The sequence below is a fragment of the Phaethon lepturus genome, unplaced genomic scaffold, assembly GCF_000687285.1.
Source record: "Phaethon lepturus isolate BGI_N335 unplaced genomic scaffold, ASM68728v1 scaffold11194, whole genome shotgun sequence".
Classification (NCBI taxonomy): domain Eukaryota; kingdom Metazoa; phylum Chordata; class Aves; order Phaethontiformes; family Phaethontidae; genus Phaethon; species Phaethon lepturus.
The window spans coordinates 1,992-17,086 of NW_010534008.1; the positions used below are offsets into that span (position 1 = coordinate 1,992).

At 44.1% G+C, this 15,095-nt stretch overlaps 1 protein-coding gene across 1 annotated transcript; it reads left to right on the forward strand.

Annotated features, from left to right (window-relative positions):
• Positions 1-856: 856 nt before the first annotated feature.
• Positions 857-14,646, forward strand: PRDM1 (PR domain containing 1, with ZNF domain; the record flags this gene model as incomplete). The annotated part of the gene is made up of 5 exons (XM_010285384.1): positions 857-976; positions 4,139-4,391; positions 12,137-13,245; positions 13,554-13,682; positions 14,092-14,646. Coding segments are annotated over 5 exons (2,166 nt in total), but the record flags the coding sequence as incomplete, so codon positions are not given.
• Positions 14,647-15,095: the final 449 nt, after the last annotated feature.

A 15,095-nucleotide genomic window follows, 5' to 3' on the forward strand; every position in this document is an offset into this window, starting at 1 on the left:
CAATAACTCAGCAATGTTTTGCAAAGGGTTACTTCAAGGCACGTTCTTCTGAATAATGATGAATTGCTTCCTGATTTGTGGTCAGTGACTTTTTTTGGTATAATTACTGTCAAGAAGGAAGCTGAACAACTAGAGTACATTTCTTAGACCTAGCATAGTGGAGCATTTTCATCAAAACCCTTACGCCTTTTTGACCAAACCCACTTGACATATGTTACCGGAACTGCTGCCTTCTTTTTATAAAAGAGGGTGATCTGTGAGTACATGTCCCAAAGCCATTTCATATTCTGTTTTGTATGCCACTGTATGCTGGTGAGAGAATTGTAGGTCATCTTTTTTTTTTGTTCTCCTTTTAGCTATCAGGACGGGTATAGAGCGTAAGTGGGGGTAGGGAGGAGGTTTCATTTTGATCTAGAGGAGCAGTCATTCTAGTTCGTAACTTATTAGAAAAGTGAGCCGTAGCAGTGAATTGATTGCTAGCTATTGAATAGTTTTGTTTGCTGGAACTAGACTTTTGGGGGATGCTTTTGATAGGAGAAGTAACTTCTGAAGGTATTTGACAGTCTCTGTACCTTTCACTTACTGTTTCTTCTTGTAAATGTGTTTCCACAAAACACGTTTTTCAGGCAGTGTTCATCTCTGGCTTCCATACATCTCGGTAAGGTGCTAGTGTCTAACAAAGCTAGTGGTACCATATACAACACGGCTGTTAGTTTATTTCTGTTTTGCTGACCTGTCGCTAAAAATTTCTTGCATCGGTTGCTTTACCTTGTTAAGTTTGGGGGACAGGGAAGAGGAAGGAAGACTTTTCGATTTCTACTGGTGATGGACTGACCTTGTGCTGCTCTTCTTGTAGGTCACTGGAGTTATAAGCAAAGAGTACATCCCAAAAGGAACGCGCTTTGGACCCCTGGTAGGAGAGATCTATACCAGCGATACGGTTCCCAAGAATGCGAACAGAAAATACTTTTGGCGGGTAAGCAGGAAAAAACAGCACCATGTTGTTGCAGTAAGCAGATAGCTAAATGAGTGCAGCTGAGAAGCTGGGTCATTTCCTGCTTCAGACCTGTGTGAATGCAGGGGGCAACTTCTGTATGCTGCCAGGCACGAACAGAGCCCATGTGGTGAACTAAGCCAAGTAAAAATCTTGCTGTCTTGGATGTAGGCACTGTGTGGGTGGAGAGAGCAGGGGAGATGCACAGCCCTTCCTGGCTCTGTCTTCTGAAATGGATCGGGGCTTGACTTTGTAAAGAAATAGTTCTGCTGCTTACTGTAGGGGCAGGTTATGTTACGTTTCTTCACAGCGGAGAGTCATTCTTAGTTTATGCAAATGTCAAGCATCCTTGATTTTTCCAGCTATGAAGAAGCTGTGAAAGTACTCCATCATCTGGAACTATGATACATTTTGTGACATTTTTTCTGCATTTTGGTTAGAACCACAGTGGTGGTGGTCTTCAGTGTATAGCATTCAAGTTGTAAGCTTTTCTAGTCCACTGCAGACAGTGTTAAAAGAGCTGCCCATAGATCTTAGTGAAGAGAAAAATCCATTAGTGCCAGGCAGACACTAGAGATGATACCTAATTTGTACTCGATAGTATAAGCTGGAAGGGAACACCAGCTAATTTGTTTTGGCTTGGGAAGTCTGTGCTGGGGAATATGCTTCCAGTTTATCAGTTGACATAATCCTCAGTCTCCTTTACAGACCCATTATTAATTGTTAGAGTACATTCCTTCAGCCCCATCTCCTTCCATGCATTTGTTTTGCTGCCTTCTAGCCATTTAGGTTGTGTCTAAATCGGTGGATTTGGGAGCATATCCAAGCCTCTGTGCCCAGGTGCCTGCCTGCCTTAGCAATATCCCAACCTCATATCCAGGTGAAACCCAGGGCAAACGCCAGCTTTCCCCACACCCCTTTCTTCCTACCTAGTTGCATCATTTTGGTTTTCTTAGATTGTCTTCATGCGATGTAATACAGCATTGCACAGGCAGTTGTTTGCATGAGTGTTTTTATAAAGCAGGTGACTGTTTTGACATTTGTAAGGCTACAAAATGTTTCTTTCAGCCAAATTTTTCAGGAGCTTGTGTCTGGCATAGGAGGAGACTGGTATGCCGGCCTTAGCCCTGCCAGTTGCTAATAAGATGGCAAACATTGGGAAACAGGGCTGCTAACTGTCTTGCAGGTCTTCATTCATATATTGCAGCAAGAAAGATGACATCATTCTCATGATGTGATTTTAAGCCGTAATGGGGAGGGGTCCTCGGAAATAATATCCTAGGAGCCATCTAAGCATCGTTAAATTCCCTGTTATAATCCCTTGATTCGTTCAAGACATGCTGCTGCGCTGAAAATGAATTCCTTCCTAGGGGTCTGAAACAGACTTGCATATGCAAAGGAAATTGTGGGAGATAACTTCCCACATGTTATTAAAGGCATCCTGGGCTTGCTGGCAGGAGCAGGAACATCTGCTGCGCGCGCGGGGGGACGCTGCCTGCGCCTTGCCTGCGTGAGGGGAGCAGGGCCGCCCGGGGCCAACGTCATTTCTGGGAACTGCGCCATGACTCAGCACATCTGGTCTCGCCACCCCCAGAATAGGTGGGAGCCCAGTGGGATGCCTTCGCCCTGGAGCCAGCGTGTGGTGACTGGTAGCATCCATGGCCCTGCCATGGGAGCTGTGGAGGGCCAGTTTGGGAAGCAGCGGCAGGCGTCGAGTGCCGGAGTCCCGCGTTCCTGGAAGTTTGTGAGCTGGGGTGAGCAGAGAAAACCTGAAGGCTCCTCTTGATGCAGCACAATTCACCCAGCTCCCTTCCATTTTCTCATAACAAACACACCACAAAATCTCTCGCAAGCTGCTTTGATGAGGCCACATGTATTTCCCCCTTCTCAGTTTACAGGAAGTTACTCTTAAAGAAAGTGATTCTGGTGTTTATGGCCCGCATTAAAGGGCCAGGCTGCCTTGCCCCTCTCTGCTGGTGGCTCTTTTGGGGAGGAGAGGTCCCAGCTGGTTGGCAGGCGCTCACGGGGCGTACTGCCCGGCCAGGTAGGTGTGAAAGACAGTGGTGTGAACGCAGGCAGGAACACGCTGTGGAGTGCTTTACCCCTGAGATAAGCTCTGTCTCCCCTTTGGAAAGGCATTTCCTGCTCAGCGAGGTGCATCACTGGTGCAAGCTGCTCCTGCTTCAAGGTCTCACTTTTGCCCGGTCATCTGTTTTGCGAAACCCAGGAACCCCATTTCATCTAGCATGGAGCTAGTTCCCTCCGAGAGTAAGGGATGTGTCTTTAACAAACATGTCTCCTGGATTTTTCTTGATTTTTTTTTTTTTTTTAATAATTCTCTTATTCTTACCACTTTAAGAAACAGTAGCTTCTGTCAGTGACTGGGACTTCTTTCCCCTCAAGCTGCTGAACAGTTTTTAGATTCATGTTTTCTTTCCCCTCTGTAGACAAGCCAGAACGTGTCCCTCGATAGGAAAAGTGACTTCTCATCGGCTGGCCCCTCTCCAGGTCTTCGTTAAGTTATGGCAGGTGAAGTTCATCTTTGCCTCGCCCAGCCTTTCTACAAAAGGGCTACAGTCCAACTATGAGCAAGTGTTGCTTTAGGACTCGGGGGGGGGTGGAGGATGTTTGCATAGTTTAAACCTTTGGGCGGAGGTGGTAGGAAACTGCAAGTACAGAGGCCATAGAAAAAGGCGAGAAAGACTGACGTAGCACAGCCAGTCAGTCTTATACACAGGTGACTCAAAGCATTAATGCAAGCATGCACTCAGACCTGCAGTCATTAGCATCACCCACTTGTTGATCATAGCACCAGGAAAAGGGCTCTGAGGTGGACTGTTCACGCAGGGAGAGTACTCTGCATTTCAGATTTTGGGTCTGCTTTGTCCATACTAGCAGAGACACAGACTAAGCAGAAATGGAAAAGGTGACTGGATTTACCTTTGAATAAGCATCTCTTTTCTTAACACCGGGAATATTGTAGTTGGAAAGGGGGGAACCCAGCTTGAATCTTATTTCAGTAATATCTTCTCATTTAAAAAAAAAAAAAAGAGGGGCTTATAATTTTTCCCCTCTGGACTCCATGCACATGCGTTGCGTGTTGTGCATGTATATATATTCATAGGCACTTCCTCTTTATTCCAGATTTATTCCAGTGGTGAGCTTCACCACTTCATTGACGGATTTAACGAGGACAAGAGCAACTGGATGCGTTATGTAAACCCTGGCTACTCTGTTCAGGAACAGAACTTGGCTGCTTGTCAGAATGGAATGAACATCTACTTCTACACCATCAAGCCCATCCCTGCCAACCAAGAGCTGCTTGTGTGGTATTGCCGAGACTTTGCAGAGAGGCTGCACTATCCCTCCTCCAGAGAGCTGACAATGATGAACCTCAGTAAGTGGATTACAGTATAAACAAGGAATGCTAGTAATGTCTCTTCTGCCTATATGATCTAATAATAAGTTGTATAATTACATAGCTGCATCATCTGTTATGTCACAGTGGAGTGGAAAAGGAGAATTAAAAAACCCAACACAACAGAATGAGTTCCCTGTGCCCATTCAAATGTAAGCAGATTATAAAAAATGTGAACAGTTACTGGTTTACAGTCTGAGTGAAATTCTGATGAAATTGTGGACAGACAACCTGCATATATCCTCTGCCTTCAAAACTGTAGGTGTTAGCTCACTCTCAGACTTTCCAAGTCCAGATCTTGTGTGCGTTGAGCAGAAGTCTGCTTTGATAGCATATACTAAAGACTGTCCAGTCATGCTCCCAAAGGGCTGCCCTCACTGTACAAGGAAGTGGCCATGTGCCATGACTCTGTCTAGGTGTCTGACAAAATGTATGTTGACCGCATAATGCTCTTCAAGCGTTGCATCTATGCTTACTTATCTTCTGGGATATCTTCTCCTGTGGTCTTCTCATCTGGTTACTTGTTTTTCAGGCTCAGTGTATTTTGTCCCCCTTTCTTGGCTGTATATCACAGCTTTTGTTTTCTGTTCAAAAATAATAGCACTGGTAGCAGGGGGAAGAGGTATTTCCAGGAGTTTATCTCTTGTGTTCCTCTGTGGTTTCTGACCATTTCCAGCCTCAGCACTTTACTCATAGCTTAATCACTGCCTGGCACCTCATCGAGAGCCCCTTGAAGAGAGGGAGAGATTCTTGCTGACTTCTCATTTGACTTGTAAGCTGCCTCCCCTCCTGCTAGCTGCTCTGAGATAGAGCAGAGCATTCTTTTGTCCTTCTGCCAGCGTCTACACTGAAATTTGAAGGAAAAACTGCAAGCAGTTTTTTTTTATAAAAAGGACTATTTGCTGTTTGTTGGCAACAAATAATGGGTTATAAAATATCAGTGTTACTTTGGGGATCATTAGAGCTAATATGTAACCCTGCATCATGAAAATGATGTCACACATTCAGATTAATCCAAAGTACAGCTGTCCTCCATGGATGTCATCCTTTCACCAGTTTTTGGTCTTTATCCTTTTAATGGCAGAGGGAAGAAGAGGGAGGAGATGTCCTATGCTGCTATATTCCGTATTCAAAAAATATCTCACTGATTCTGTCATCTTTGCACATACATCATTTCACCACTCAGTGCGGTTTTATTTCCTGATATGATGAACTGTTGGCTTTTCAGTGGGACATGTAGGTGGGAAGAGACAACAGCATTAAGGGTTCCTGTGGATGAGGAGAGTTTGCAAAGGTCCAGCCAGACACATTTGGCCACTGGCTTGGAGGATACACAAACACAGCCTCAGTTTCCTGCACCTGCTGGCATCTTAAGTTGCTTTGCAGAAGCAGCGAGGAATGTATTCGTAAAGTGTCAACTAATTACCTGGTTACTCTTACTCAGATCAAAACTAGGGATGTCTGGACATGTGCAAAATAATCCATTTTAGTACAAATAGGCTCAATATACGGATTTAAAGAGATGGGTTCTTGAGCAACGATTGTGTAGTTCAGCCTTAACATTCAAAAGAGCAAGAGAGTGAAATATCCCTTTTTCTTTTTAAAGGTAATTCCGTTTAAATCATTTAGAGATTTTATGTTAGGCCCCTCCACCTAAAGAAAATAGCAGTTCAGAAAAATGAGAAAAAATACTTACATTTAAAAATCTTTTTCCCTTGTCTTTGTGACAGACACACTGAGGCCTAAGGCATGCAGTTGGGCCAGAAACCCTACAGGTACCATAAGGATTAGGTTTTTGTAAAGTTTCAGTGCCCTTCTTTGAAAAGTACGCAAAAAAATCCAGACATGTCCCAAAGATGCTTTTTTGCTGAAGGCCCTGCAGCAACAGCACAAGCAGGGATGGTTTTTCCAGCATTAGTACTGGAACTAGATGAGTTTAAAGTGAATGTCAGCATGATTCAGTTTTCTTCTTCTCCTCCTCCCAGGCCACTTCTAGTTAAATCTGAAATCAGCGAGCATCCCGCAGCTTCTCCAGCCTCTCTCTCTAGCATAAGCCTGGCCAAGATGCCCTCATACTACGTTCATCTACGAATAAAGTGCAGAATGTTTGTCCTCAGATAGCTAGCACCCTGCACCTGCTGCAGACATGGGGCTTTGCCCCATCAAAAACATCTTAATGCAGACTTGCTTGGGGCGACTCCCACACTGGTCACCTCCTCCACCTTCTAGAAAGTCAGGAAGGCCCTGTCCAGCCAAACGGATCACTAATAATTCGGTGTTCAAAGTGGCATGGCTTCCCTTGGAGGAGCAGGCGAGCATTGGCACCTCTCCCAGCTCCTGGCTGCTGGTTTTAGCACCCTCTGAGGAAGAGGAGGGGGAAGTCAGGGTCCAGGTCTCACCGCAGGCTGAAGTCAGGGCTCCCTCCCACTGGAACATGCACTGGCATGAGTGTGGGGCAGCAGCACTGCCAGCCCATGGCCATGGTGTGTTGCACCCAGCTCCCTCCCTCCCACACGTCTTGGGTGTGCAAAGCATGCTGGTGCCCGCAGGAGGCTTTGGAAGAGCTATGTCTTGGCTGGTTGCCAGGCCTGGCACAGGAGAGGCCACCTGGGACACACACCTACGGAGAACTTCCCGTGTGGCCTCAGTCTTGGCAACTTAAAATATAGGCAGCTGCTTTAGGTGCCTCAGGGGCTTGGGGATCACGGTCTTGAAGTTCAGCACCTCAGTTCCTCTTTAAGCACCTGAGCGGGATGGGCCTCTGGGGAAAAATGTATCAGAGAATTTCTCTGGCTTTATTTCCTGTAATTAGTGGCCTCAAAAATGAGAGAACCACCACTTTAGAGCATAAATATATTTACACATCCACATATAACATCTACTTGCCTCTGTAACAGCAAACTTTCAAATTAAAGGTAACTTCTCCAGCATTAGTTCATTTGTGCTGTAGAAGGAAAGCATCCAGATTCAAGACAGCAATTAGGCATGTACTTAGTTATGGGTTTAACCCTGTCCTCTGTGTTTTCTTGAATTGGGGCCTTTGACCCAGTCCTTCAGATGCTGAAGCACACACCTACCTTCACAGCCATGATTAGCTCCAAGTGGAGCTATGTAACTTTGCGTGGATGTTGAAGTGCCTGCAGGGAGTTGCACAATAGTGGTAGAGGCAAGGCTCCATGTTATCCCAGCAGTGGAAACTCGGTCTCATTTCAAACAATTCCCTTCTCCTTCCTGCCTTTTTTGAGGCCACTGATGTTGTTTTCTATCAAGATTTGAGATATGTCACCTTCAGATGGTGCCGTTGTCCAGTAAATGATTTTAAGTGCGATGGCACAAGATTTGTGTATTCTGCTGGTCAAAAAATCAGTTTTCGGTAGTTTGTTAAATGTGCTTAACCTCATTCGCATGGGCCTTCAGATTGTCTTTTAGTCTGTGATATTTTATTTTTGGACTAGCAATCAGGCCAAGGAAGTTTGCTTCAGGGATCCCACATAGTTTAGCATTTCATTCCTGCCCCATCGTAGGGGGATTATTTTGGGAGGGAGGGTGGAGAGGGTAATAGTTTGGGTTTTTTTAAATAAAAATTAAAAAAAAACCCAAACAGTTGCATTGACTCAGGACATGACTATTTGATAATAATGTTCATGTATTGCAGTCGTATGATGCAACTTCCTGCTGCTCATGTCCGTGTTTGTCTCCTCAGTCAAGTACGGGCAGGTGACATCTTTTTGGTCAAGCTTCAGAAAAAAAGTTTGAGTTGGGGGGACGACAGTTTGCACATTTACAAAACATTTGGCAATCTTTTTGTTTCATTAACAGGTTTAACGAAGTATTGTTTAAAATCTTTCAGATTCTGTGAAGATTAACTTTTTAACGCTGTTTCTTAAATGTAATTTATTCTTTTCTTCTTCTTGCTAGCCCTGACATGCTGGCCGTTAGCTAAGCCCTGCCACTCGCTTTCCCTTTTGTTTATGGGCAGTTTCACTTTCTCCTTTTGAAGCTTTTCTGTTTGGGTTGAGAGGAAACATCTGCACTTGCTTTAAAAATGCCTCCTGGAATCTTCAAAAGGGCTCAGGAAAATGATTTTGATATGAAAGGTTGTCTTCACAAAACCAGAATTGGGGTGCTAAAGTTGACTTAATATTGAGGATCATTTGAAGGCTCCCTTAAAGACCTTCTCCGAGCAAAATGTTTTCAAAGGCATGTCACCCTGCCTTGGACACGTTTAGAAAACAGATGATCAAATTATATACTTCTAAATGTTGGTCTCCGTTCTCATTTTGACTGGAAACACTCTTTGTTTTGCCTGCTTCACAACTTCGAGGTTCTCTTTCTACTAGCAAAAGAGGTGCTTAATTTAGATCGAAAATGTGAATTGGCATAATTAAGCTCCACCACTCGAAGGGTTCAGTACCATCTCACTCCTGAAATTACTATTGAAATTACTGTCTGCCTACAACCGTTTTTCAAGTTTTTAGAAAAACCTGATCATTGTTTTTATGAAGTCTTTCTCAGGCTACAGCTCAGAGCCCAAGAAATGAGAGCAAAGCCTACGGCTATGCAGCAGTCTGTAGCTGGAACACCCACATTGGAGTGAATTCAGGCAGCCCCTCCGCTCAAGTTTTATTAATACCTAAAAGTAGCAGGAGTTTTGTCCCTTTTCCTCTTGCACACACTCCCTAATCTCAAATCTGAGCAAATAATCTGTTGACCTTGGTCAGAAGTGGATCAGGCTCCTAAAGAGGAGGTCTGGGTTTTTTTCTTTCTTTTCCCCCCCGCCCCCTCAGATCAGTAACTTAGAAATGCAGCTGCAGTGTTCTTGTTTTATCATGAACCTCTTTTCTGTACGTATCTCTGACCACAGAAACTAGACAGATCTTGGAAGAGTATGTGCCTATATTTAGTGTATATACATGTATATGGGGGTGGCAGGGAGAAATGCATTTCAAGAGCGAGAGGGAAACATTACGATCAGTAATAACTTAAAATCTAAAATCACAAGTTAAAAAAAATTTATAAGAAATGTATCTCTCTAACTTTGAAGTATGGCTCCTTTAAGAGCAACAAGAAAGGCTGTAAACCTCTCAGTCAGTTTCAGCCCTGGTTTAAATTCACGTTTAGTATAAAACATAAGAACCTCTCCTTGGCCCCTTCTCTTACTTTACACAATGCTGACACACTTGTTTATACTTTGATGTCTGGTCTTCCCAAGTGTCCCTTGTGCCCAGGTAATAGGGGAAAAAGCTAAGGGGGGATTTATGGACCAAAGATAGCTTGCAAACTAAAGAGAGCTGTCGCAGTTAGACTTGAAAAAAAATCTGTAAATATTGCGACATCTGTCTACGCATGGAAATTAGTAGGAAGGGAGGTTTTACTGGGAACTCTGAAGAGAAGGAAAGAACAATTATCTTTAGTCTGTCAAGTCGGGACATGGGTCTGTTGCACAAAGAAAGTTACGTTCTTAGTGGGAGCATCCTTTCTGTCACTTGCGGGCTTGCTCTGGCCCATAGGGCATGTACGTCCCCACCCCAACCCGATGCTTAACCTTGTGACAATAGGAGCCGTTCCTCCAGCTGAAGCGGCCCTGGTTTCTCTATCGCTTTTCCAGCAGCGCCAGCACTTCACCTTCCTCTTTCCCAAACCCCCAGATTTTTTTTCTTTAAAAGAGAAAAGTGTCAGTTTGAACTTCCTGCTGGACAGACCCCACTGAGAAACTGATACGGGCCTGATTAGGTGGTATTTATTTATTTTTTCTGCTGCAAGGCTTCACAAGTCCTGCTTCCCCCACACCCCCTGCCCAGCTTTCAATACTTCTTGGTCTTGATACTTCCTGATGCTGATAGCGTCACCGGGAATGTTTGCACTGAGATGCTGGTGTGGTGACAGGCAGCTGATAAGAAGATGTAGATAATATTATCCACAGTGCCATTGTGAAGCTTCTTGAACCTAGTAGGACCTCTCTGTTATACCCAAAAATCTGAGAAATGAGTTACCAGTCCATGAGTACAGACAAAATGACAAAAGAAAATAGGGGATTTTTAATGCCAGGCAGTGCAACACGCTATTAATTTATTTCTGAAACAGCTCTGCATTAAAATTTTAACATCAAGAGAAGTAATTGGGAAGCTGTCTGTGTGATTATGTGTGTATGTGCTTGCTGTACAACACGCCTGATGTTTTATCATAAATATTTTAATTGAACATAACTGTGTTCAAGTGCATTTCATTGCAAATTGAAAATACACAAACTGCCCACATATCTCGAACTAAATTTGCTTGCTACTAGTCTAATGCCATTTGAAAAAGGATGCTACTGTACAAGTGGGTCGCTGTGAGTAGGAACATGCTTTGAAAACAGCTGTTTTCTTGGATACATTAAATAAACGGCTGTTCTGTTGCCTTATAGGTTAACGTTGCCAAATGATAGATTCCTCCAGAGTTGTGAATAGTGAAGCAAAGAATTTGCATTGAAAGCAGTGTGATCATTGCCGGTTCCCATCTTCCCCGCTGGGTTCCTCTGGTCCTCCAAAAATCAGAAATCACTGTTTCTCACCCCAGTTAGTGAAGTAAGAACAGTCACAAAAGCAGAAATTTGGCTAAAGGGCTGCAGTACTTGCAAGTCACATACCTATCGGCATTGACTTGTACCTCCTGATGGAAAACCTTGCACGTAACTAACCACAAATACGAAACCTTCTTGTCATTTTTCCCCTATAAGAAAACATCTCACAAGTCATCATTTCAAGATGATATAACTATTAACTTTGTGAGATTAGATAAAAGCAGACTTCTTCTATTGAAGACCTCTTTCAGTGTACTGTTTATATTATATTACGTCCAGATAACAAGGTAGAGTCTTTGAATACAAACAAACAGTGTATGTGCTGAACTGGGCCAAAGGGATGCTAGCTTCTATTTCCTTCTAAATGCATAGTTCTTTTGCCGTTTTATTTTTTTGAAAGTACATTTCAACTTAAGCTGGAGCCAACCAGTCTTGCTTTCTTTTGCTTTGCTTCAGCATTTTTTTTTATAAAGTACAGCTGTAAGCAGAGGAGTTTTGCATAGACTGAATGCCACAGAAATCTGCAGTAAATAGTCTGCTTTGTTGTAGATGTTCCTAAGCAGTATATTTAATGAGTAATGATCTGTTTACTGATGGAGAATACCTTCTCTTTGAAGAAGGCTTTCATCCTAGCCAGCCATGGGTTTTTTGGTACTGTAAGTAATTGAACTGGCTGGTGAAGTGACTGCTGCGGTTTGGCAAAAGCCGATTTGTCATGCCTTGTTATTTTACTGAGGAACATTTCTGGGAGCTTGCGTTCTGCAAAGTCCTTCTGTTAAACCTGTATTGTGAACAAATGCTTGTTACTGCATTTATTAGAAATGCTGCTCAAGTAGGCATTGAGCAGTGAAGCTAGTCAAATTTAAGGGGAAAGAAAGGTGAAATCAGTTTGCAAAGTGGAGACGAGCACTCTGCAAATGAATCATCATCCAGATCTATATGTAGGGGTTGGCGTCCCTTAAAATAACAATGCTTTTTATTAGCACTTAAGACCAGCAGGCATTTCTTCACACAGAAATTAGGTTTTTGGCGAGTTAAATGATTGCTCATCTCTAAGAGTGGCCCTTTCTTCTCACTAAACTGTAGGAGTTAGATTGTGTTTTGAGAAGAGATAATGATGGTGGCATATCTAAATAATCATTACCTTGTCTTTGTATTTCAGCACAAACCCACGTCAATCCAAAGCAGCACAGTGCTGATAAAGATGAGCTCTATCAGAAAAGCATCCCAAAGAAGGAGCACAGTGTGAAAGAAATCCTGAAAATGGAATCCAATCCTCCAAAAGGAAAAGACTTCTTCCAGACCAACATTTCACCAGTTACTCCAGAAAAAGACTTGGATGATTTGCGTAAGAACTATAGCCCGGAGAGGTGTTTCTTTCCTCGAGTTGTCTACCCGATCCGACCTCACATTCCGGAAGACTATCTGAAAGCTTCCTTAGCATACGGGATGGACAGACCCAGCTACATTACTCACTCGCCCATCCAGACATCTACTACGCCGAGTCCTTCCGGGAGGAGCAGCCCAGACCAAAGTTTAAAAAGTTCAAGCCCTCACAGCAGCCCAGGGGTCACAGTTTCGCCTCTGGCACCTACTTCCCAAGAGCACAGAGAGCCGTACTCTTACTTGAACGGATCGTATGGCTCAGAAGGATTGGGGTCTTATCCTGGATATGCACCCCCTGGCCACCTCCCACCTGCCTTTCTACCATCCTATAACCCCCATTACCCCAAATTCCTGTTACCTCCATTCAATATGAGCTGTAATAACCTGAGCGCTTTGAACAATATCAATGGCATCAACAATTTCAATCTCTTCCCAAGGATGTATCCTCTTTATGGCAGCCTGGTCAGCGGAGGTAGCCTTTCCCACCACATGTTGAACCCTACCACGCTCCCCAGTTCATTGCCCAGTGAAGGAGGCCGTCGACTGCTGCAGCCTGATCATCCGAGAGACTTCCTCATACCAGCACCTAACAGTGCCTTCTCTATCACGGGCGCTGCTGCCAGCATGAAGGACAAGCCATGCAGCCCCACCAGCGGGTCACCCACAGCTGGTACAGCAGCCAGTTCAGAACACATAATGCAACCTAAACCTACCTCAGTGGTGTTGGCTGCCACCGGCGGTGAAGAAGCCATGAATCTTATTAAAAGTAAGAGGAATGTGACCGGTTACAAAACCCTTCCATACCCACTGAAGAAGCAGAATGGGAAGATCAAGTACGAATGCAACGTTTGCTCCAAGACCTTTGGCCAGCTCTCCAATCTGAAGGTATGCAGTGGAGAATAAGACCCAAGCCTTCTTGGAAGGCTCTGGTTTCTCCCTATAGGTTATCTAGGAAAAATAGGGACAGGCCTCCCTTGGTTGTTAGGCTGTTTACCAGGCTGGGCTTAATCCGTCACCCCTCAGCAAGAAAGCATGGTTGTAAAGATAGCGTTTCAATACTGACGCCACCTAATTAACTAGATAACATTGTATTTTGGCAATGGGAGTCTTCCGCTAACTTTAGGAAACATCTGAAAGTACTTTTGTTACAGTACTGGAAACTGCAAATTGTTAATTGCATTGTTTCTCCCTAGGTGCACCTCCGAGTACACAGCGGAGAGAGACCGTTTAAATGCCAGACTTGCAATAAAGGCTTCACGCAGCTGGCTCACCTCCAGAAGCACTATCTGGTACACACGGGAGAAAAACCCCACGAGTGTCAGGTACGTAACACACCACAGAGACAGCTTCCCTGGGAGGCCGAAAGGAGAGCAGGGCCCATGCACATCCCGTACAGCGTGCGGGGAGGGCTGTGCGACAAACCCCTGGCTGCTGAGGGCTGGAGCGCATATCGCAGCCATTTCCAGCCCTGGTGCAGCAGCGTCCGTGAGACGGCAGGGTTGTCTGCTAGAGCAACGTCTGCCTGGTACAGTTTTGCCATCGGCCGTACTCAAAATGCTGTTCAGCAATATTTAAATAAAAAAGGTGGGGATTTTTTTTTCCCCTTGTGAGAAAGTGTGAAGATATAAAAAGCTGCTGCTTCATCCTGCCGTCTCCTCCTAGGTGTCTGTGATTTAAACCATAAAATCCCCTCCCACTCATTCACTGTTTCTCTGCCACCCCCCATGTTAGGTTTGTCACAAGCGGTTCAACCACCTGCGGCTCCACTCTGGAGAGAAGCCTTACCAGTGCAAGCTCTGCCCGGCCAAATTCACCCAGTTTGTGCACCTGAAGCTGCACAAGCGTCTCCACACTCGGGAACGTCCCCATAAATGCATCCACTGCCACAAGAGCTACATTCACCTCTGCAGCCTCCAGGTCCACCTGAAGGGCAACTGCCCTGTCGCCCCTGCCTCTGGCCTCTCCATGGAGGACCTGAATCGAATCAACGAGGAGATCGAGAAGTTCGACATCAGTGACAATGCTGACAAGTTGGAAGAAGTGGAGGACAATATCGACTTAACATCGATCGTGGAGAAGGATATACTGGCCATGCTCAGAAGGGAAATGGAAGGAGCTAATCTGAAAGTATCTCTACAGAGGAACCTGGGAAATGGACTTATCTCCTCAGGATGCAACCTTTACGAATCATCAGATATGTCAATTATGAAGTTGCCTCACGGTCACCCACTACCTCTGTTACCTGTAAAGGTCAAGCAAGAAACAGTTGAACCAATGGACCCTTAAGACTTTTTGGCAAAAGTGATTTTTTTTTTTTTTTTTTATTTATGACTTGGCAAGTCAGGGTGCCTGTAGCAGTTGCTTGTACATAGTTTCAATGCTGCAAAGCGATCTTGGCTTACAGTAGTTTCCCTACGCGCTCCAGCTGAAAGAAGGAACTCCAAAGTTACTGTTTTCTCAGGGCATAAAAAGAGGCAAAGGACTGTGCATTGCCTCGCCAGTTACTAAAAGACAATCATCTATCCATAATTATTTTTTCAATGATAGTACTTCATAATTTATTATGCAATTAATCATTCTAAAAGCAATAATTAGGAAAATGTTTACAATGACTGGAAAATTCATTGTAATTTTTACTTTAAATGTTTTTATTTTTTGTTTTATGGTCATTCTTTGTAGATATTTTTTTCTGCACATCTGTTTTAAGAACCTAAGATTGGGGTTTCAGTAAATGT